Source organism: Balaenoptera musculus, chromosome 7, assembly GCF_009873245.2.
Source record: "Balaenoptera musculus isolate JJ_BM4_2016_0621 chromosome 7, mBalMus1.pri.v3, whole genome shotgun sequence".
Lineage (NCBI taxonomy): Eukaryota > Metazoa > Chordata > Mammalia > Artiodactyla > Balaenopteridae > Balaenoptera > Balaenoptera musculus.
This window is the reverse complement of record NC_045791.1, coordinates 18837974-18861965: the sequence shown is the minus strand read 5'-3', so window position 1 is coordinate 18861965 and position 23992 is coordinate 18837974. Positions and strand designations below refer to the sequence as shown.

At 44.1% G+C, this 23992-nt stretch overlaps 1 protein-coding gene across 5 annotated transcripts in view; it reads right to left on the bottom strand.

Moving 5' to 3' along the window:
• Positions 1-23992, bottom strand: part of MGAT5 (alpha-1,6-mannosylglycoprotein 6-beta-N-acetylglucosaminyltransferase) — a 357980-nt gene that overhangs the window by 6844 nt on the left and 327144 nt on the right. For all 5 annotated transcript variants that reach the window (XM_036858870.1, XM_036858869.1, XM_036858871.1 and 2 more), the window contains 2 exons: positions 16289-16405; positions 8472-8546 (listed from right to left, as the gene is read on the bottom strand). In XM_036858870.1, coding sequence (XP_036714765.1) covers positions 8472-8546; positions 16289-16405 — 192 coding nt within the window. The remainder of the gene's footprint in view (positions 1-8471; positions 8547-16288; positions 16406-23992) is intronic.

Below are 23992 nucleotides of genomic sequence, written 5' to 3'. Positions count from 1 at the left end.
CGAGGGTAGCATCGCTACACCTGTTGAGTTTGGCAGACTCTTACGAAACTTGGCTTCTTACTTATCGTGAGCCTTGTGTGGTCATGTGAAGTAGTCCGAGGGGTAAAACCAGAAGGAGGAGGAAGATTCTGCCACGTTAGAATAGGAGGTGATGCGGCCAAGGAAGGCACTTCAAGGCTGAGACCCGGATGTGAGGCTTGGCCTCACCAGGGCGGGGCTCTGGGTATGCTGCTCGGTCCGGTCCTGCCTCCGTGGCTTGTCTGTAGAGAGCGGTGCTCACAGACTGTGGGTGACGGAGCTGAGCTGAAGGCTGCAGACAGCAGGGGCTCCCCTAACGCTCATCGCCCTCCTCTTGTCCCCCTGCAGAGGCGCTGCCTGCGCCCTGCCTCGGGGTTTGGAGGCGCTGCCGCACTGGCATCTGCAGAAGCAGGGGCAGCCCTGGGTAGATGGAGCCCTGAGCCGCATCCTGAGCAGGGCAGGATGGCTCTGCGAGGTCTGCAGGAGGGCAAGGGCCTCAAAGCTACGCTGCGGGGCAGATCTGCCCCACCTGCTCATTTCGATAAACTGTTGCAGGCGCCCTCTCTGAGGTTCCCTTCATCAGGTGAGCTCAGCTCAATTACACATGAACTCTTAGGCCCGGGTCACTCTTGCTTGTGGCTCACCGGGGGCTGGTCTGGCATCCTCTCAGTGCTCTGTTTCAGGGGCCAGTAGGATCAGAAGTAGTGAAAATATGTTGGTGAGAATGTATACTGGTGCAGCCACTATGAAAAACAGTATGGAGGTTACTCAAAAAACTAGAGTTGCCATACGACCCAGCAATCCCATTCCTGGGCATATAATCTGGAGAAAACTCTAATTCAAAAATATATATGCATCCCAATGTTCACAGCAGCACTATTTACAATAGCCAAGACATGGAAGCAACCTAAGTGTCCATCGACAGATGAATGGAGAAAGAAATTGTGGTTGGCAGATAGATAGGTAGATATGGATACAGATATAGGAATACTACTCAGCCACGAAAAAGAATGAAATAATGCCATTTGCAACAATATGGATGGACCTAGAGGTTATCATACTAAGTGAAGTAAGTCAGACAAAGACAAAAACCATATGATATCATTTATGTGTCATCTGTCCATTCAATAAAATACTTGCTAAGACGCAGCATAAGGGTTTGGAGCTCGAACTGCTATGGTTTGAATCTCAGCCTCTCCATCTAGCAGCTGAGTGCTCCTGGCTAGCTCCAGAATTGTTCTTTGCCTCAGTTTCCTCAACTGTGAAAGGAAGAATACATCAACTGCCACCTCATAGAGCTGTCGAGGGGATTAAATTAATTATAATGTGTAAAGTGCTCAGAAAAATGCCTGATAACTATTAACACCATGGGTTGGCCCTTCTAGGCCTTGGGGGTGACTTGGTGAAAAAAAAAAAAAAGAACCAAAAACAAAACACCTGCCTTTATAGAGCTTATTTTCAGTGAGGGAGACAGAGAAACAACGTAAATCAATTATATGTAACATATTAAAGGTGATAATTGCTCTAAATAAGAATGAAGTGAGGAAAAGGAATCGGGACTGTTGGGGAAGAGGGTATTCAGATAAGTCATCACTGAGAAGGTGACATTCGAGAAAAGACCCGAGGAAGTAAAGGCGTGAGCCATGCAAGTATGTGGGAAGGACATGATAGGCAGAGGCAAACCAAGATCGGAGGCTCTGACGACAAAGCTTCTAGCAGGCTCCAGGAGGATCAGGGAGTTGCAAGCAGCTTGAGCAGTGTGTGCATGCTGGGGCCAGACATGGGAGGAGATGGGGTCTGGGAGGTCCCGGGGGTCAGAGTACCCAGAGCTTTGGGGGCCCATGCAAAGCCTTGGCGCTTTTCCTTGGAGTGAGATAGAAGCTACTGGAGAGTTCTGGGCAGAGGAGTGACTGAGCTGAGAACGGAGGGCAGGAGAAGAAGCAGAAGCAGAAGCAGAGAGACGGGAAGCTACGCCACAGTGGGGAGAGAGGGAACGGCCTCAGGCCAGACCCACATCTTTGTCCAATAAACCTCCATGAAATGCTCATGTCACAGGGTGGCTTTGAAGGTTTTCTCATGCATCCATTCAAAACTTGACAAATGATCATTAAAGCCTATGCTGGGTGCTGGAAATAAGAACGTGGATGAGACAGAGTCTCCGGGTTCAAAGACTCCATCTAGCAAGAGAGGCTGGCATTTAAAAAATTACAGAACAGTACAAAACAGATGTCCAAACAGGATGTAAAGGCTACTGAGAGGAGAGAGAGAATTAACTCTGGGGAAGGGAAGGAGGGTAGGGGTAGCAATCAGAGAAGGCTTCCAGGAAATAGGGACTTCTGGGCTGGGTTTTGTAGGCTAAATACGAGTTAGTGGCTTATCATAAACATGGTGCTTTGCAGATAACTGGTGCTCAATAAAGAGCTGTTTCACTGCACTGAATGGTTCTGGCATCGTGGGGCTTTGAGAGTAGAAGTAGAAAAGGATAATATTCTAACCCAGAAGCTTTATACAACCCGAAGAGACATAAATAGTAATTTCCAATCTGGTTAACAAGCCCACTCACAACACAGAACATCTGCATTCCTCTCTAATAATTATTTCAACCAGTCACCAAATTTCCCTAAATTTGCTTGACTATGAAATTTTCCTAGAGTAACTGTAAGAAGAAAGGTTTATTAATCAACAAATTTATGAGAAAAAGTAATGTTCGGAACCAATGAACACAATGTACTGTGAAAAAGAAGTAAGGATGCTGCCTTTATAACAAAGGCTAAGTAGCAGCATGGAGAAAACGTTATTTATCAAATACCAAAAGAGCTGAAGACTGGGTAGGGGGAAGAGGCAGACTGCTGCCTAGGAGAGAAGCACCAGGTGGGCGGGCTGGCTTGTCCCTCCCTCTCGGTGGTACGTGATGGGATCTTTTCCACAAACCCCCCACCCCCAGAGTGGAGGTCTGCCCAAACCTTTGAGTTACTACGTCCATGACATATCAGGTGCAAGTAGATTTCTGCAGAAACGCACACTGTCTGGAACCAAGAAGACAGGCTCAGATACAGGCACAAAAGAGCTTTTCAGGGTGATGGAAATGTTATAAAACTAGATTGTGGTGGTAATTGCTCAAGTCTATCAATTTACTAAAAAAATAAATCATTGAATTGTACCCTTACGTGGAGTGAATTTTAGGGTCTGTAAATTACACCTCAATGAAGCTGTTTAAAAAACTACACCTCAATTGGTTTCTGGGCTCCTGCAGCAGCAAGTAGTTAAGGCTTTCAGAGGACCTACTCTGTGCCAAGCACTGTTCTTTGTCTTAAACATGTATTCATCTACTGATTCCTCCACCAGCCCTATGGGGTAGGTAGTATTATCCCCATTGCACAGAAGAGGAAACAGCACAGAGAGATTAGAAACTTGACGGAGGTCACCGAGACAGGGGGGCGGAGCCAGGATGTGAAACTGGCTGTCAAACTGCAGGGCCCAGCAATGAAATCATTACCTACCCAGCCCCTCTGGGTTCAGCAATGGCTGGGCAAACAGCAACCACTGAGTTTTCAAAAGAGGAAACATTCCTAAGTGACTGCCAACTTTCTCCCTGTTTCTATGCCTTTTCCTCTTCCCCTGCAAGCTGGCACCTCCACCATCCCCCCTACCCTGCCAACCAGCTTCACTGCCAGGCTTGAACATGCCCCACGGAGTTCAGGATGGGCCCCGATGAGCTGGATTTCCCAGGCGCTGAAGCTGATTCCACTGCGGCTCTTGGAGCTAACTCTTTTCTCCCCTCCGTATCTCCAGAGTGCTTTTCACATAAATGACACAGCTCCTTGCAAGATAATATGAGCACAGTCATCTTGTAGAGTATTTGCAGGGTCGTTACAGAAAGTAGAAAATAGGGCTGAAGAGCACGTGCACGGTTTTCAGAAAGCAATCTCAACATTGCCAAGAACTTGCTCTACTCTCTAGCCTGAGGCAAAGACCTGAGTCTTTCCCAAGAAATGCACAAGGAGAACCTTGACAGGCCTGGACACACTCAGGTTAGGGAAGAATAGTGCTCTTGATCTTAGATTACAAGGATTTTTCTTCTTGGCACACACTCCCGCTGCTGGAGAGAGTGCCTCTTTTGGAGAGCTGATATAAAACAGCGTGCAAGGCTTCCCTGGTGGCGCAGTGGTTAAGAATCCACCTGCCAACGCAGGGGACACAGATTCGAGCCCTGGTCCGGGAAGATCCCACATGCCGCAGAGTAACTAAGCCTGTGTGCCACAACTACTGAGCCTGTGCTCTAGAGCCCGCGAGCCACAACTACTGAGCCAGGTGCCACAACTACTGAAGCCTGTGCGCCTAGAGCCCGTGCTCCACAACAAGAGAAGCCACTGCAATGAGAAGTCCACACACAACGAAGAGTAGCCCCCTCTCACCGCAACTAGAGAAAGCCCGGGCACAGCAACGAAGACCCAGTGCAGCCATAAATAAATAAATAAAATAAATAAATAAATTTATTAAAAAAAAAAAAAAGAATGTGCAATCCAAATCAACATTTTTAGCACAGTAAAGGGAGAGGGGGCATTAAGGGAAGATGCAAGTGGTTTTCCTAAAGCCAGGATTTGTTCCCATTGGTGCTGCCTGGGCTGGTAGGGTAGGTCAACCTGCTGTCAACCACTCTGTACAGAGTATATGTTGAAACGTGGGGCTTTCTCAACTGCTGTCAATTGGCTTCCTCTGGCTCCTGTTGCCTGGGGTGAGCTTGATGGACAACCTTGAAAGGGTTCTGGGATAAAAGTTTCCTTATTCCCCTAGCAGATCGCGTGGAGGACTCTGAAGGCAGAGATCAGCCTAATTAGGGCTGTGGTGCTCCTACAGTTTAAGAGATGAGAAGCGTACGCTCCCACCACCCCTTCGGAGCTTGAGGCTTTCCTGTTCATACCAGGAACACCGCTCTCTCCCCTCATTGCTCTTTGAAGATATTCTTTTGGCTGCAAAAATAATGAACACCCCAAGCTCTAAAACACTAGAGCCTGGGGCTAATCGTTAGAGGCAGAAGACCCAATCTGTGAACCAGTGGGGTCTTGGCTTCCTAATTTCCCTCTGCTTTGGGGGAACATTATGGCTCTGACAAAACCCTCCCCAGAGGCCTGGGATAAACTCAAAATAGGCCCCTTTATTGCTCATTTAGCAGCACTGAGAGAATGTTGAGTAAGAAATGCCCCAAACACAAGATTCCTAGAATGACTTTTCTAAAACACCAATCTGAGAGCATCACTGCCCTATTGCTGGGTTAAAACCTTTCTTTAGCCTCTTGTCCCAGAAACAAATTCTGAATTCTTCAGCTGAGCCACAGCACCTTTTCATGATGTGTCTCCTCCTCCAACCTCTTCTCTCACATCGTCTCTCTCTTCAGTCACAGCCAAACTTCCAATAATTCACCACCATTTCTCTTTTTCACCCCCAGGCCTTTGCACCGCGACCTGTCTGTACCACGACTTTGCCTTTAGGACTCAGTTCCCGCAAACTGCTTCCGGACAGACGCTCGCTCCCCTCCCCCATCCCCACCCTGCATCTGAGTTACGTGATCCCAAAGCACCTGGGTAGTCACTATGACAGGTGTAACCAACGGCAGCGGCATCGCCTGTGAACTTGACCTTGAAGCTACCCGAGGATATAGGGCCTCATCCCTTGACACCTCTTCTTGCCCAACTCCCAGCGCTGTCTACAGCCCCCTCCAGCTGACAAATATTTTCAGAGCGGATGAATGAATAAACAACAGCAGGCAAAAAAGAAATCCCTGGATTTCTGTGAACCGCAGAGCTCTGCAGGAAAAAATCTCTACCGAGGAGGTAATGTGAAAGGGCAGTTTTACGAGCATGCTTTCCAGAAGACAATTTTACTAGCGTGCTCTCCATAAGGGCCAAGATGAGCCTCCGGGTTCTTGGCACATAGGGAAAAAAAAGCACACACTCTCACTCCCCTTCTCATTCATTTATTCATGTCTTCAGCTTTTGTGCACCTACTCTGTGCCAGGCAGAGGGCTAGGCACTTGGATGTCAAGGGGAACAAGCCGGGTGTGGCCCCGAATCACGGAGCATTTGACAAGGTCTATTTAGGGAACGGGATCTTCCTGTTTGAAAGGAAACCTAGTAATAGATTCACAGAGAACAGGCCACATGAGAACTTCTAAGGACTGGCTGGGATTCAAGAATCTTAGGGAAGAAAGAAAGACAGTCTTCAAATAAATGTGATAAAGAGTCTTTTCAAGTATCATATGATATCGCTTATATGTGGAATCTAAAAAAATGATACAAATAAACTTATTTACAAAACAGAAACAGATTCACAGACATAGGAAACAAACTTCCGGTTACTAAAGGGGAACGGTCCGGGAAGGGATAAATTAGGAGTTTGGGGTTAACATACACACACTACTATATATAAAATAGATAATCAACAAGGACCTACTATATAGCACAGGGAACTCTACTCAATATTCTATAATAACCTACATGGGAAAAGAATCTGAAAAAGAATGGACATATGTACATGTAAAACGAAATCATTCTGCTGTACACCTGATTGATTTAGGTTGTACACAACATTCTAAATCAACTATACTCTAATATAACATTTAAGAAGTCTTTTTACACCTGGTGGTGAGCAACCATTTTCCCTGAGAGGAAGTGGAGACAGGAAAGGCGGAAGTGGGTTCCGTAAGCAGCTGCAGGGATCCTAGTAGGACCCTGGCCTCCTCGGAGGGTAGTTAAAGCTGTGATGTGTTAAATCTCACTGTCAGAGGCCACGGCTGCCCTGTCTGCACCTTCAGGAAGGGCCAGCAGCTCCTTGAGATCAAAGAAGATGGGAAGTATAGCTCTGGGATAAGTGCCATCACCCGGGGCCACAGCAACGCTGGTGGCGCAGGCCTGGGCTCAGACCAAACCAGCGTCAAACCCTGATTCCATGACTAAGCCCTGCGACTAAGACTCTCTGTTCCCGTTATCCAGAGAACGGGGTGATGACTGTCACCTCCCAGGATTACTGTGAGGGTAAATGAGATGATGCATTGGGACGTGTTGGCATAAAGTCTGTACGTAAAGGGCTGCTCAAGTTAGGATGATGATACTGTCACTCTTAAGTTGGGTGTCATGTGAAGAGTGACTAAGATAGTGATTCAAATGCTCAGCTCTTGTGGTAAAGTCTAATACTGTAGCATATATTATGTTATATAATAATACACAAGAATATAATAATGTATAATATAGTAACATCACTAGTGTGCCTTTACTGAGCAGTACGTGTTAGCCCTGTTCTAAGCACTTCATATGTACTAGCTCATTTAATCCTCACATCAGCCCCATGAGGTTCTATTATTATCCTCAGTTTGCAGGGGAGGAAACTAACACATCCAAGTCATACAACCAGAAAGTCTTGGCGGAGGGGCTGGAACCCAGGCGGCTGGCTGCACTGCACTCCCTTCTTGCCACTAACAAAAATTCAGAACATCAGACCCGGCACCCTGAAGCCTCTGCCTCTGGCTCGGCCCGTGCAGCGGCTGCACTCAGGGCTGTCTGTGGCTCACCACGGTCTGTGGCCTCAAATCTTTCCTTTGAAACCTGCCTTGGCCTACAGTCTGCACCTGCTTCCACTTTCAACATGCCATTTCTACTTTCAGCCTTCAGAGTCCTCACCCCCTATTGTGTCAACATCTCATGACTGCCCCGAGACGCTCTGCTTTGTCTTTTAAGAGGAGCCCCTTATTTCTGGCATCTGGTCAAGGAGTTCATACTCCCCTACCCAGGGGGGTGCTTAGTCTGCCTATTTCTGGCTCTGTGTTGCTTTTGAAGCCTACGGAATGAAAATGTTTTAAAATGACAGCAATGACACTTTTGGCCTTTACTTCTACGAGCACAAGACATAGTTTCCCAACTCTGTTCGGCGGGGTGGGACCCTTGGAACCCTCCTCTGCTTTGGAAGTGAACTTCTGCTTTTATCTGTTACATATACTTGGATTTCACGTGAAGTTTCATTTGAAAACGGGTCCTATTTTTAAAAACGTTTGAAAACCACTGAAGAGTCCGAACATATTTGGAATTACCAAACAGATATGGAACCATCTCTCTGTTCCCTCCCCACCCAAGTCTTTGTAAGGCCCCTAGAACCCAGGCAGGGCACAGGTCTGACGGTGAAGGACGTTTTCATCTCTACCATCCAGTCTCTCCCTTAAGTTTCCATTTGACCTTCCACCATCATAAAGAACATTTTTACCCTAAGGACAGACTGACTCCCTGGGGTGACCTTGACAGCTCATAATTTAGAATTTCAAGAAGCCATTCTGTAGCTTGTAGAGTCCTCCAAATCAGGAGAATAAGCACAGAAACATGGTAAACTCTTAACTGTGCATGAGAGTCCTCTAGGGGTAGCAGGAAGTAGGACACAGCAAGGACAGACGGACTTCTGAAGAGCCTTACCTGTTTTTCGATGAAAGCGTTGATTCTCTGTAGCATCCCCTCGCATGTGAATTCATATGGCATGTACGGCTCAATCTGCAGAAACAGAACATGGTATCATGAAAGAGGAAGACACAGGACACGCAACACTGACCCAGTCCTCCACTGAGTCACTCACACTCAGGTGCCAACACCTGCAGGGATCCTTGGGAGGGGCTAAGACTATGAACTTGGAAGTCAGCACACCTGGCTTCACAACCTCATTCTGCTCCTTATCAGCTGTGGGACCCTGAGCAAATTACCTACCATCTCTGAGCCCCAGATCCTTCATGTGTAAAATGGTGATAAGAAAAACCCATTTCTTGGAACGTGTGGTAAAGATTACGGGGGGGAAAAAAAGGGCTTAGTTCAGTGTCTAACATACAGTAGGCACTCAACAAAAGGTTAGAAGGTAAGCTCCATGGGGCAGGGTCCATGGCTGCTGGGTCACCTGCATCCCGGTGCTGAGTGGGGCGGCACACGTTGGAACCAGCAAACATCTGGTGAATGAATGCATGCTCCCTGACCTTAGAAAGGCACATGATGAGTGGTTTCAGGACCCATGACAGTGACAAAAGCGTTGTTTTGCATTAGTAGGTGAGCACGTTCCCAAAGAACTCATGGTGCAAAAACAGAGTGATGAAGTGTCCCAGAGAGTTCAGCTAGAGGGTCCCAGGAAGCTAGAAGGTCAAAGCCAACTTCTGCTCATGCTGGGCTTTTAAGGTCAGCTATGACTCCAGCAAGCCAAGACTGAGGAGGGCCAAGATGCGGAAGACGTTCCAGGGGGGAGCATTAGTGGGAGATTAGACATGAAAGAAGGACAGCAGGAGGACAGAACTAGGATCATGGAAGCTGGTGAGACAGGCTAGGAAGAGGTTCACTGGATTTCCACAAAAGACTTGTGATTTCTACTCTAAGGAGCCTAGGCTTTACTTGAGGGTAGCAAGCAACATAGAAGGTGCTTCCCTGGGGTAGGGGAGGCAATCTGATCAATACTGTGACACCTGATGGAAGGGGAAGAAATGCGGGTTGGAGCTCTGCAGTGCCTGTGCCGACACTATGAGGCCTGCATCTTCAGGAGCAGCCGGCTGGCATTATTAATCTGAAATGGAAATTTCACTTGGGAGAAAATGGCCAGCAATCCAGTTTGTTACAGCTTCAGAAAGCCCAGTAGCACTTATCAGCACATTCACCACCTCCCTCTTAAGTCTACACTCAGCCTATCTCAAATCTACAGGGTGGAGACCTGGACAAAACATCTGTGAGTTGAGGCCTGCTGAAAATGGGACAATTGACAGAGAAGACACCCTTCTGGGGGCAGCCAAGTAGCTGTCCTCAAGGCAGCTTCTCCCGTTTTCTGTGTGTGTTGATTCACACATTACATTTGAAATCTTCTTCAACCATGATTAGTAATTTCATAGCATGTCTTCGAATGCACAATTAGATGACACATCACACAGGCTGTACCTCAGCCATCCCTGCCCACATCCATCCAGAGAGAGACAAAAGAGGCTGAGCCATAAGTACTGTAATATCAGGGTAGGACTATTCTGCATGAGCTGAGGTCCTTTTGTTCCTAGATAGTTTATCTCAGGAGAGCTCAAAATGCTTTAACTGACTTACGTCTTCCAAGCTTGCGTCTTCTCATCTCAAGCTTTTGCACTTGCTGTGCCTTCTCTAACCCAAACACAGTCCTTTACACCAAAGGTAGACTTTTTCTTTTAAAGAATATTTATTTAATCACCTTGTGAGTGATTCCAGAAGCTTTCTCTAACTGTCTAGAGATATGTCTCTTCCCATGTTTGTGGGAAAAGATATGAAGGAATAAGAACAACAACAAAAAATGTACAATAGAGGACTTCCATATTGGGCTCATTTATAAGGGGATAAGTAGGATTTCTAGAGTGAGGTAAATAAACATCGGTGGGCCATCTGTCACGCGACCGACAGATCCAGTTATATGGTGGGAAGCATACTGAATACTCAAGGGTCATTCCTACAACGTATTCTAAAGGGTATCCATTAGAAATGAAAGTGCATTAATTCAAAGGGCTTATGCAATAAACACAGAAAAATGGCTCTTCCTGTGTCCTCCTACCAACCAAACCCAGTTTAACCAAAGGGGATGTGACTCATTAACTGCTTTGTGGCCAGTTCACTGTTTTAAAAGATAAGGAGCCAATTTTCCTATAAAGGAAAAGCAAAAAAAAAAAAAAAAGAAATTGTATTCTTAAGCCACCTCTGCCCGTGAGTTCCACTAGCCACCCTGCTGTGTACAGAAGCAGGGCCCTCTGTGTGGGAAAGCTCCCCAGAGCCCCGGCTTTAGGAATACTGAGCACTGGCTAGCCTCTGATGTCGGATCTGCTGCACAGATTGTGTGTGTGTGTGTGTGTGTGTGTGTGTGTGTGTGTGTGTGTGTGTGTGTGTGCATGACAGTTTTCTGCAGAACAGTCCTTCAGGAACAAGTCAAGGTCTTTTGGGGGATGAATGAAAGGGAATGTTGAAACCACACCAGTCACTGAGAATCCCAAGTGGGGTCAGTTACGGAGAAGCAGGGGGGAATGTGCTTGGCCATCTTGCTGGTGGACAAAGGACTGTTACTCATATGGCCATAGGAAGGACGCCTGTAGGCATGCAGTCCCTGCTGACCTTGGAAACTTTCCCTATCTCCCATCTTTTCCTCCGTTTTCTCCTCTTCACCTCCCTTCCTGTGGGATCTCCTGTGTCTAGTATTGCTCAGCGTTCTAACTCAGAGTACGACTTCTACAGGGAACTGCTCTCTGATATCAGTTAACCTCTGCACGGTCCCACCTGACAGGTGGCTTGGCATCATTCCATGACAGATGGTCTTAGAAGGTACCAGAAGTCCAGGGGTTGAGTCTTATCTCCTCTATCTACTAAGCACAGAACTTTAAGTCAGACATTTCCTGGAATTTCTCTTGATGATTTCAAATGTAAAATAGGTCATGTCATTCCCCTGCTCAAAGCTACCCATCATACTCAGAATAAAATCCAGAATCCCTATTGTGGCCTATTTAGAGGCCCTACACACTCTGGCTCCTGCAGACCCTTTTATGGTCTCCATTATTTCTGATGGGGTGTTGGTGGTCTTTCATACTGTTACTCCCCTGAATGTAATAAAATTTTCTCTGGCTGCTTTCAGGATTATTTTCCTTATCTTTTGTTTTTGGCAGTTCAGCTATGATGTATCTTAAGTGTGTTTTTCTCAATATTTATCCTGCTTGGCCTTCACTGAGCTCCCAGGATCTGTAGGTTGATGTTATTCATTAATTTTAGAAAATTCTTAGCCATTATCTTTTCACAAATATTTCTTCTGGCCAGTCTCTCCTCTGAGATTCTAATTACACATAAATTAGGCTGCTTGATATTGTTCCAGAGATCTCATATGCTCTTTTTTATCTTGTTCTTTTTTCTCTAATTTCAATCATTTCTATTGATAAGTCCTTAAAGTTCACTGATTATTTTCCTCTGCTGTGTATAGTCTGCTGATAAGCCCACTGAAAGAGTTAATTTCTGATACTGTACTTCTCAGGTCTAGCATTTTTTCATTTGGCTTTTTAAAAAAGTTCCCATCTCTCTGCTGAAATCCCCCATCCATTCACATATGTTGTCCACCTTTTTCATCAAAGCTTTTTTTAAAAAAAATTAATTAATTAATTAATTAATTTGGCTGCATGGGGTCTTAGTTGTGGCAGGCAGGTTCCTAAGTTGCGGCTCACGGGCTCCTTAGTTGCAGCACGTGGGCTCCTTAGTTGCGGCATGTGAACTCTTAGTTGCAGCATGCACGTGGGATCTAGTTTCCTGACCAGGGATCGAACCCAGGTCCCCTGCATTGGGAGCACGGAGTCTTAGCCACTGGACCACCAGGGAAGTCCCCAACAAACCTTTTAATACATTTATCTCAGCATTTAAAATTTGCTGTATGGTAATTCCTACATCTGAGCCATCTCTGAGTTTGGTTTTATTGATGGTGTCCTCTCTTAATGATGGGTCACGTTTTCTTGCTTTTTTGAGTGTCATGTCATTTAAAATCTTGTAATTAAATATGAGAAAGCTTGGCACCAAATTTCTGACCCATTTATAACAAGCGTAAGGATTATAATGATAATAGTCTTTGTATTAATCTCATTCCTTACTTTCTCTCTCACTCTCGTCTTTCCCTTTACTTCATTTAATGCTGTTTTTCTTAATAAACTAGTCAAAAATACTAGTTTCAATCCAGGTTCTACTACTTATGAGTTGTGTGAGTTTATGTAAATTACTTAATTTCTTTAAACCTTAATTTTCTTATCTGCAGAAGGATTAAATGAGATAAGGCTCATAAAGATGTACAGAAAGAGATTCTGGAGGTATAAAAAGAGCTTCTCCCTACATATGACCTACTATTACAATTACTTCTTTTTTCCCCCTTAAGTGGCCTTAAATGGTTTTAGGGAAAGGGATGGTCAGGGTTTTAAAAAGGGGAGCGGCAGATGTTCCATGAAGTGAACAGAGCCTCATGTAGGAGTGGACAGAACTCAGCACCCACTTAGTGCTTTATGTGTCAGGCATTCCCACGAGATTTTTGTTTGACAAAAGGGATCTATTATCTAAAAACTTTTGGACTCTATGATCCAAGATTTTCTGCCTGTACATTAGCTTTCAAATTACTCCCCTTCAAAAGCATGCACACTTAACTAAGTGTTGTGGGTTGAACTCTGTCCGCCCCCCACAAAAGATATGTTGAAGTCCTAACTCCCAGTACCTGTGAATGGGACCCTATTTGGAAATAAGGTCTTTGCAGATGGAATCAAGATAAGAAGAGGTCATAGTGATTTAGGGTGGGCCCTAATCCAACATGACTGATGTCTCTATGAGAAGTGGAGAAAACAGAAAGACACACACACGGAGAACACCATATGACAGCAGAGATGAAAGTGTTGCAGCTGCAACCCAAGGAATACCTGGGGCCACCAGAAGGTGGAAGAGGCGAGGAAGGACCCTCCATGAGAGGCGGCAGAGGGAGCGTGGCCCTGCCGACATCTTAATTTTAATTGCAGCCTCCAGAACTGTGAGAGAATAAATTTCTGTTGTTTCAACCACCACTTTGTGGTTCTTTGTTATGGCAGCTTTAGAAGCTAATACCCTAGAGGACTCTGAGACTGAAGAAAGAAGAGCCTTCCATCTCTGCAAGAAGGATCCTCTGGTGGGAAACTGCAGACGTGCAGCAGGTACTTGAGGTGGCTAGCAGTACCACACTCACTCGGCACTTCATCTCTTGGCTTGGCCACCAGAGGTCTGGGGGACTTCTGCCCTAAACTTGAGACAGGGATGAGATTGTGCACGCCGCTGATGGGAAGCTCTGAGCAGCTACCTCAAAGCTCAATAACGAGACCTGCTCTAAAGGGACACGGATAACACACTGGCGTACTCTTGTTCCCCAGGAGGTGTGCTCAGCAAGCTGAAGCTGGCAGTTGGGAGGGCCCCACTTTACTACCCAAAGGGGAAAGACGGCCCTTTACATGGGCCAACTGGCAACTCCTCCTGGGATACACGCCTTTCTAGCCTCTCCCCCTCGACTCTCACTGTTCCTCTAACTCGTGTCTTTCTGGGCTCACTTCTCAGTTTAACTTTGCAGATTGCTACTCATGCTCTGAGACTTAACTCAATGCTGCATTCTCCAGATGTCCTTATAAGGAGCAGAGAAGACAGAAATAGAAGACAAACTTACGGTTACCAGAGGGGAAAGGAGCGGGGAGGGATAAATTAAGACTTTGGGATGAGCAGATACAAACTACCGTGTATAAAGCAGATAAACAACAAGGACCTACTGTATAGCACAGGGAACTATATTCAATATCCTGTAATTAAACCATAATGGAAAAGAATATGAAAAAGAGTATATATATTCATATATATACATACACATATGTATACATATCTGAATCATTTTTGTTGTACACCAGAAACTAACACAACATTGTAAATCAACTATACTTCAATAAAAAAAAAAAGAAGCAGAGAAGACAGACACTCCTCCATCTCTGGCATGTTGGTCTTGGCACTGAACATACACTGCCTTAGTGTGCTGATTTGCATACATCTATTCATTGCTCCCTCCATGCCTCCCATCATCCGTTAGGTACATCGTTATGCTGGGTCCTGAGAACACAGCAGTGAGACAGATATAGTTCCTGCCCATGTTGCTTACAGTCTAGTGGAAATCCAGACTATCACTAACAAAAGTAAGAATGTTATAGTATTACATTAGCCAAGACATGGAAATAACAGTCCATTGACAGATGAATCGACAGTCCATCGACACACACACACACACGCGCACGCACACACACAATGGAATATTACTCAGCCATAAAAAATGAAATAATACCATTTGCAGCTACATGGATGGACCTAGAGATTATCATACTAAGTGAAGCAAGTCAAAGACATATATGATATCACTTATTTGTGGAATCTAAAATACGACACAAATGAACTTATCTACGAAACAGAAACAAACTCACAGATATAGAGGACAGATTTGTGGTTGCCAAGGGGGTGAGGGGGCAGGAGAGGGTTGGATTGGGAGTTTGGGATTAGCAGATGCAAGCTATTATCTATAGGATGGATAAACAACAAGGTCCTACTGTATAGTACAGGGAACTATATTCAATATCCTGTAATAAACCATAATGGAAAAAGAATATGTAAAAGAATGTATATACATGTAAAACAGAATCACTTTGCTGTACACTGGAAACTAACACAACACTGTAAATCAACAATACTTCAGTAAAAAAGAATATTACATTATTATATATGTAATACTGACTTAATACTCCTGACTAGACATTTATTATGAGATTGACACTGCACTTAAGCACTTTATATTCATTATCTCATTGGATCCTCTCAAGTACCTGTAAAGTAGGTGAAATTAGCCTACATCAGGGATGAGGAAACTGAGCCTCAGAGGTTAAGTAACTGCCCGAGGGGACACTGCTGGACCCCAACCCAAGCTGTCTGATTCTAGCCTGTCCTCACAACCACAACTATACTGCTTCTCTTAAAAAATTATAACAGAGTAATCGCTGCTCTGATAGGAGGAGGACAGAGGGCAGGGTTTACTGGTAGAATCCAAGGCAGTCCCGGGGTTGGGAGAGAGGAAAACGTGACCCATCCCTACAGGGTGGTAAGTTTCCTACAGGCAGGGAGTCAGCCTCGTTTATGTTTATGGAAGTGAGCGTTCCTGACAGTGGTTCAGAGGGCGCTCTGCATACAGTAGGTACTTAATACATGTCTGCTGAATTGTTCTGGAGAGTCCAGAGATGTTAGTTACTTATACAAAATTTTATAAGATGTTTAGGTAGAAAAGCCAAATAAACAGATGCTATAAAAAACATTTCCCAGTATTTCCTTAATTAGTCCTTTTCCTTCTCACTTTTTTTTTTTTTTTTGCAGGGGAGCGGGTCTATCTTTTCTGATCTTTGGGAGAGCTACATAATGAGGTCACTGACACAAGTAGAATTCAAGTTTCTACTGCTGTGTCTGGGACCCAGGAGCCATGTCGAAAGGGTCTGCAGAATCCATGCACACATCTGGACACCAGCTCCAATTCCATTTCACAGAACCTCCACAAAAATCCCCAGGCCAGTCCTACAGCTGGGCCATTTTCTAATTTCAGAGTCAAGCTGACATGGAAACATTCTAATTACTCGAACGAAGGGCCTGTGATGCTTTCCACATGATCCCGCGTTCACATCACAAATGGGGGAAAATGGAATAAAAGAAGTAACCTTCTGACTTAAAATTGCTTTCACAGCGTCCTCCACCTCCTCCTGATGATCGAGGTCAACAGTCCAGACGTGTGGCTGACCGATGAAAACTTCGGCATAAGGGTGCTGGGAGGTCAGCTGGAAAAGGAAAAACAGAACACCTCAGTCTCACGAACACTGACTTTTTTCATTTTTCAACCTTCTGTGCTAGGTGAAGCGTTATGCTTTTTATGGTTCCGAGTTGTACTTGCGTAGGTAATGTCATTTTTTGTTTTTGACCCCTGACGATTGAAACCTCCTAAGCACCCCGTAAGCAGATAACAATAAAAGAGGGAGGGTCCCACAGCCTTCTTTCTTTCTTTTTTTTTGACCAGCAGGACGTCTACTGTCAGGACCATCTGGATAAGCACGCACAGCGCTGACGGGCACAGGTAAGGACACCGGAGGCTGTAAAGTGTGCCCGGCTGGCAACACCGGCAGTGCCCATGGGTGCCCATCAGGTTCATGTGGGATGTTTTAAAAGACACACGGCCAGGCTACGCTGTCTTAGACCCTTTGAGCTGGGATCTTGGGCACTTTGGAGGGGTTCCTGGGAGTCTAGGGGTCCCAGGAGGGCAGCAGGTGGGCCATGGCCCTGCGTGAGACCATGACATCCACAGGGTCAGGTCCGGTGATGGCTCCTCACCTTGAGTCCTACTTTGAAAAAAGAGTTAGAATGTCATAACCAGGTGACATGGAGGCTGTTACAGATGGCTTCAACCCCCCAAATCACACCAAGAAATAATGAATATTTGCCCTCAGTCATATCCCAGCCCTGAAAATCACCTAGATCAAACTAGCATCTGTTATAAAATACTGGTTAGGATAGACAGGTAAATACAAGGAAATTACAATAAAATTGTCATAGGCTTTAAAGTCATAGAAGGATACGTAATGGCACATATGAAAGGTGATAGAAAGGGAAATAATGCTACTAGAAAAAGAGAGAATTTTGGAATAATAATTAGCATAACACTAGAGCCTTAAGAGTCATAAAGGCCATGTGTGATCAGAAAAGCAAGGAAAGGCAGCTTTTGTTTTAAAGGAGGTTTTATTTTAAAAACAAAGGGTGGCCAAAGAAACCCAGAGGAATATTGGCAATTCTCAGTTCTGGAAGAATCCGTTTTTTAAAGACAGCTAAATTTACCCCGCAAACGTATTCCCACTTTCATTCTTGTATCCTTTTAAGGTTGTGGTAAAAAGAAAGCATTCTGGTGCATTTTCAGTTCTCAAAGTTGGCGGGTGCTGCCCTAGCCCCTGGCTGAGGACCAGGGATGCCAGACGCCTTGAGATGTGTGTGCCCGTCCTGCCCAGGGCAGAGCTGCCCACTCCCCACAGGCCTTCACATGCCCCGCCCAGGGCAGAGCTGCCCACTCCCCACAGGCCTTCACACGCCCTGCCAAGCTCTCAGGTGGGTTCACAGAATCTGACTCTTTGGCACAGTCTGAATATACATTGAGTTTTCCAGAAACATAATTGCCATGTAAATCAAGGGACGTTTTATTGGGAATTTCACCAATAAGCCGTTATCATTTCAGAAAAATCATGGCAGCAAAGTCAATGCCACGCAGAGGATCCGGGTCTCCAGTACAACATACCCAAACCAGTCTGTGTTTGAAGCTGTCACAGTAATGCCAATCGCGTATATCTGTGTGTCTACACGTAGGCACCTTTTGATTTAGCTTCTCTTTCTTTAATGTCAATTATAAGTAAAAAGGGCTGACCAGATTCAGCTCAATGTTTTATTCTTCTTAAATACAAACATATTCATTGTAAGGAGGAATGAGACACCATGATGCCTTCTAGTGTGGTTCATGGGTATGATACAGTATTTCCGGACTACATATACACAAAATATCTATTACCTTATAGCAAAGTATTTTCCTTTTACTTCTCTTTCATATTAGAGTTAGAGAATCATTCTTTTTTAAAATTGCATATGTTAGCAGGGTATATTTTTCATTTCAGGAGTGAAAAGTAGATGTTATAATACACTTCGAATAAAAGAAGGTGTTGGGTCTGGAAGGGTTGAGGCCAAGCTGGCTCTCTTTTTGTCTTCAGATCCCAATATACTCAGAGAACTGGGTGATTCAACTGGCACCTCTCCAGCTTGCTCTTGGCCACCGTTCTTTGTGTCTTACCACACCAGTGGTGTGCATGCATTACTCAGGGGGGAAACCCAGAAGATAAATGACTGTGCCTCCACGCTGAGCCTTCTCTGGCCCCCACTCGTGGGAATCAGGCGATTCTGAGGTGCAGGCATCCTAGACTTTGCTCCTGCCTCTTCTGCCAGAGTCACGCCCCTCCCTGGCCTGCAGCTCCCCCATGCTTCTGACATATACCCTCTTTCTTTTGCTCAGCTGTGTGGTCAGGGATAGAAGAAGAGTGCCCGCAGGCTCCTGGAGCTGGGGGAGCATACTTTTCTTTTTCTCAGCACATATTTTAGATTGAGCACGTATCAGTGAGGCCCCTCGGTTGGGCCGGGCACTGTGCTAATCACCTGAGCAGACATTATTTATCAGGTTTCCGGTGTATTGATGAGGATTCTGAGGGTTAGAGGGGCTTACAATTCCCCAAGACCACACAGCTAGAAAGCAGCAGAGCAAATGCAAATCTAGATCCTTCAACAACTTTTTACCTTTTGACAAAAAAGGAAGATGACAATTTTAAAGGAGGCTCTTGAGTTCTTAAGACAATGACCAAAAGAAGCTCAATGTAAACACCAGCCTTTTCATCACTTGCTTAAAACCGGCTAACCTAAAACAAACTCCCAGGACTGAATGTATGTCTATATTAGACCTTTCCTGAAGCTGAGTAAAGTGTCACACCATTTTCATTTTGTGGCCTGGTGAACAAACTAATTAATTCTTGCAACTGAATCAGGGTAAATGAAAGTTGCCATCAATGTCACTATTTAGCAGTCTCTCTCCCCTCCGCCTTTTAAGGCCCCTGCTTATTTACAAGGTTGCTCTAAGCACTTGGAAAATACAAAATGCTGAGCCATTATCATTTTGTTCATTTACATTTACGGAGGGTTACTTAATTTTATGAGTAAGGCATTTTGTGATTCATTATTCCCCCTCTGGATGTTCCATTCCTCGTTAATTTATTGAGAACCATCTGATCTGAGCTACTTCATCGTATATCAATCAGTATATTTACTGGAGTATAGTCTGTAAAAGTAATGAAAATCTTATTAAATATGAGATGTTATTTCAGAGCGGCTGTTAAATCTCCAAGAAGAACACAAGTTCTTTTTATGGAAAAGGAAACCCTGGAGCCAGAGAATTTCGAATGGTTTACAAAATGTCAGAATAATGATTAAGAACCTACTAATATGTTTCCCAATATAAAGATAGAAATCCAAATTATATTACATTTAAAGTATAACTTGAACCAACCACATTATACTTAAGGGCATATGGAACTTCTCTTGAGTGTGTACACTGTGGTTTTAAAAATGGGTCCAATGCAAAAATAAAAACAAAGCTTTTTGTTTTCTAAATACAAAGAAAAATTTAGACTTCTCTTCAAATGAAGGCAAAGAAGAGACATAGATGCAATTTATATGGACCCATTTACATGGATCTATTGTTGCTTAGCTCAAAAGATTAGCAAAGGCACAAAAAGATAGCTACGTAATTATATACGTTTTGGTTAAAATTTTTCTATTTGCTGAGGGAAAAAAAAAAAAAAAAGGATACTTTCTAGGGATTCTTGACCCTTAGAAATCTGTACAAGTGTTGATAGCTCTTTCCCAATTAAAAGCATCTTTGATCAGGGGGATTCTGTGAGTTGAAAGAGCAGAGTGGGGCGGCCCACCTGCCCGTGAGGTCAAGTTCACTGGCTCCTCTCAAAGCTGTGTCCTGTCACTGGCTATCAGCCTACTCTCTGCACCGTCTCCAGCGGAGAAGGAAATGGACATCAGATGGAACCTGCCCTCCTGCATAAAGTAAAGTGACCTGCTTGGGGTTTTCCCTCCAACGCATCAACATTCTTGCTTCTCCAACTCAAAACCCGACTCTTCTTTTCCTATAAAGCACAGCTCCCCCACTATCCCCTTCTAGCTAACCCAGCACATTCTCCACCGGGCACCACTCCAAGTTAACTTCCCCCGCTTAATGTACTCAGCTATTTCCTTATGCATTCCCGTTGATTAGGCATCACTCTTATCACACTTCCATATCAAAATCTGAGCTCCTGGGAAACAGGAAATGTGTCTTGATAAGTTCCCCCAATGCAGTGACTTAGTACCACAGGCCCTGTGGGGATACAATGGACATCTGTCAGCTGACCTCTGCCTCCCAGCCCTCTCACGGGAGCCCAGGACTGATGGAGTCACCTGTGGGAGGTCACTTGCTGAGCAGCTGTTGAAAGCCTCCCCCAGTGCCATTCTAACTGGAGTCTCATTCCAACACTGGTGGGACCATCTGAAAGGATAGGTGGAACCAAATGCCTGGGCGGCAGCTCCAACACCTATTCCCTTTTTATTCCATGAAGTGAAAACCCTCTATCACCTCAACAAAAAGCAAATTACTAAAGGATCACACCGACAGGATGAACATACTTTTCTCAACAATTTCATACCGGCTGATCTGATCTATGTAACATTACATCCTTCACTGGGAAAGGGTTAGATTCTGTTTAAGAGGGTCTTCAATTTTTTTTCAGGAAAAAGTACTCAGTTGTAATACAGTGTTATCAAAATCTTCAGAATTATCAAAATTTAAATTATTATCTAATTCTAATGATCAAGAAGGTACCAAGTCAGCCCAAAATACTTTTGATGAATCATTTCCCAAAGTCTTGTATATAGAAACTGCAGCAAGAAAACTGATGGGTTTCTTTGCTTTTCATGCATTAGTAAGTCAGACAGAGAAAGGCAAATACCACGTGATATCACTTATATGTGGAATCTAAAAAAATGATACAAATGAATTTATTTACAAAACAGAAAAAGACTCATAGACATAGAAAACAAACTTATGGTTACCAAAGGGGAAAGGGTGGGGTAGGGGGAGGGATAAATTAGGAATTTGGGAATAATCTATACATACTACTGTATATAAAATGGATAAAAAAACAAGGACCTACTGTATAGCACAGGGAACTATACTCAATATTTTGTAATAACCTATATGGGAAAAGAATCTGAAAAAGAAAAAAAATATATATATATATGGAACTGAATCACTTTGCTGTACACCTGAAAGTAACACAACATTGTAAATCAACTATACTTCAATAAAAAACCATTTTTAAAAAGCCCTTAGCACACAGTAAGTGCTCCAATAAATGTTAACTAAGATGGTTATTATCACGGGAAACCAGAAAAAAAAATCATGAGGGAAAAAATCATCATTAGAATATCACTGTAACAATGGTTGCAAGAAAGATCCACTGATACATGGTAAAAATAAATGGGCAAAAGTTGGAGGAGAACGAGGGTATTTGCATGGTCTCAAAGTACTTCCCCCAACAAAGAGAAAAACAGTAACTTTATGGTGGAGAAACCTGGCAAACACGACCTTAACCAAGTGATCAAGGTTACATCACCAAGTAATAAGACATTGGTATCACGCACCCCCTGACATGATACACTGAGGCCACATGACTTCTGTGGGATTCTTGTCAAAAATGTGTAACCTCAAACTAATCAGGAGAAAACACCAGTCAAATCCAAACGGAGGGACAGTGTACAGAACAACTGACTGGTACTCTTTCAAAATGTCAAGGTCATGAATGCACTGAAAGACTGAAGAATTGGCACAGATTGGAGGAGACTAAAGAGACATGACAGGTAAAGGCCATGTGGGAGCCTGGACCAGAAAAAGGATGTTAGTGGAAAAACTGGTGAAATCCAAATAAAGTCTGTAGTTTAGATAATATTACGGTACCCATGTTAACTTCTTGGTTTTGACAATTACACTGTGGTTTTATAATATGTTACCATTAGCGGAAGCTGCATGAAGCATATAACCAAACTTTGTACTCTTTTTGCAGCTTTTCTTTAAGACTAATATTATTTCAAAATAAATAAAAAGCAAGTTCCAGCAATTCCACTCATAAGTATATATACCACAAAGAATTGAAAGCAAGGACTCAAACAGATACTTGTACACCCATGTTCATAGCAGCATTTTTCGTAATAGACAAGAAATGGAAACAATCCAAGTGTCAATGAACAGAGGAACGGATAAACAAAATGTGGGCTATTCATACAATGAAATATTATTCAGCCTTAAAAAAAGAAAGATTCTGACACGTGTAACAACATGAACGAACCTTGAAAACATGCTTAGTGAAATAAGCTGGTCACAAACACTGTACGACGACACTTACATCAGGCACCTAGAATAGGTAAATTTATATACAGAAAGTAGAGTAGTGGTTCTACTCTTCTATTCAGGGCTGGAGGAGGGGAGAATGGAGAGTTACTGTTAATGTACAGAGCTTCTGTTTGGAACAATAAATCTATGAGAGTGGATAGTGGTGATGATTGCACAACATTGCGAATGGACTGAACGCCAGTGAACTGGACACTCAAAAAAGGTTAAAATCATCGTTTCTCACTGTGTATAATTTATCACAAAAAAGTGGAAAAAGCATCGAAAATTACAAGTAATTATCCAATTTAGGCAGATGTAGAACTTCAGAGATTTCCTACATTCAAACGTAACACAGGCATGATTTATTAGCCCACACTTTCTACCCAGAGCTCCCAAGTTTCAAAGTCAGCCGCACGCTAGAGCACAGATGCCTAAGCTGAGAGACATTCTCACTGCTGGGGGGGCATCCTTTCAAACCTTTGCAAAGAGTAAGTTCTTGGGTACCAGACTGAAGGTTCCTGATCTGTGTTCTGGTACCCGCCCCACAGCACGGGAAGTCCAAACGCTGTGTGCATGAAGTGTTGCTGAGGAATGACCCCCCGCCCCCCAAAGCACGCCCCAAAATGAAGAACTCAAATTTACAGTACTAGCAGAAGGAAAAAGCAAGCGTGCCCGCGCACACACACACACACACGCACACGCCTCGTTAACCTTTGTCAGAGGTTATCTGGGCCACAGGTTCATCTTTTTCAGGATAATCTGTGGTCTTGCTGATCTTCTTCCATCTCCTTTGGCCCTTTCACCAGTGACGGGGAGGGTCAAAGAAAAGAACTCTCAGAATGATCAACTCTATTAACTGGTAAGTTCTCTGACTGAAAGGTAAAGAATAATCACAGAAAATGTGTTTTATATACTATTTGGGGAAGGGGGGAATGGGGTCAGGAGAACTGACCCAGAAAGGTTTAAAAGTAGCAGAGGTGAAAAATGTATGCTTTAGACACATGTCCTGGGAGGGCCGCCCAGCAGTGTCCTCCCCAGTAGACGGTCCCAAATGACAAGGGCACTGGGACAAATCGACACTGAGAGGCTTCCTCCTTGAAAGCAGCCTGGAGAGCCACTTACGAACTGTGCAGAAATAATAAGAAATCAATCTTATGAGTTCTTGCACATATGTGTTTCTAACCAGATATAGAAACACCCAGCCTGGTCACTCACACGCTCTAAATGACTTTGGTTTATTGTCCCAAATAGAATCCAACTGCCTTCAATGGTGATTCACCATTTTCAAGTGGATTTTCCAGAGGACCTCCAAAGGCAATCCAAATAAGGCTTCTGCAAATGGTTCGAGCGATGGCAG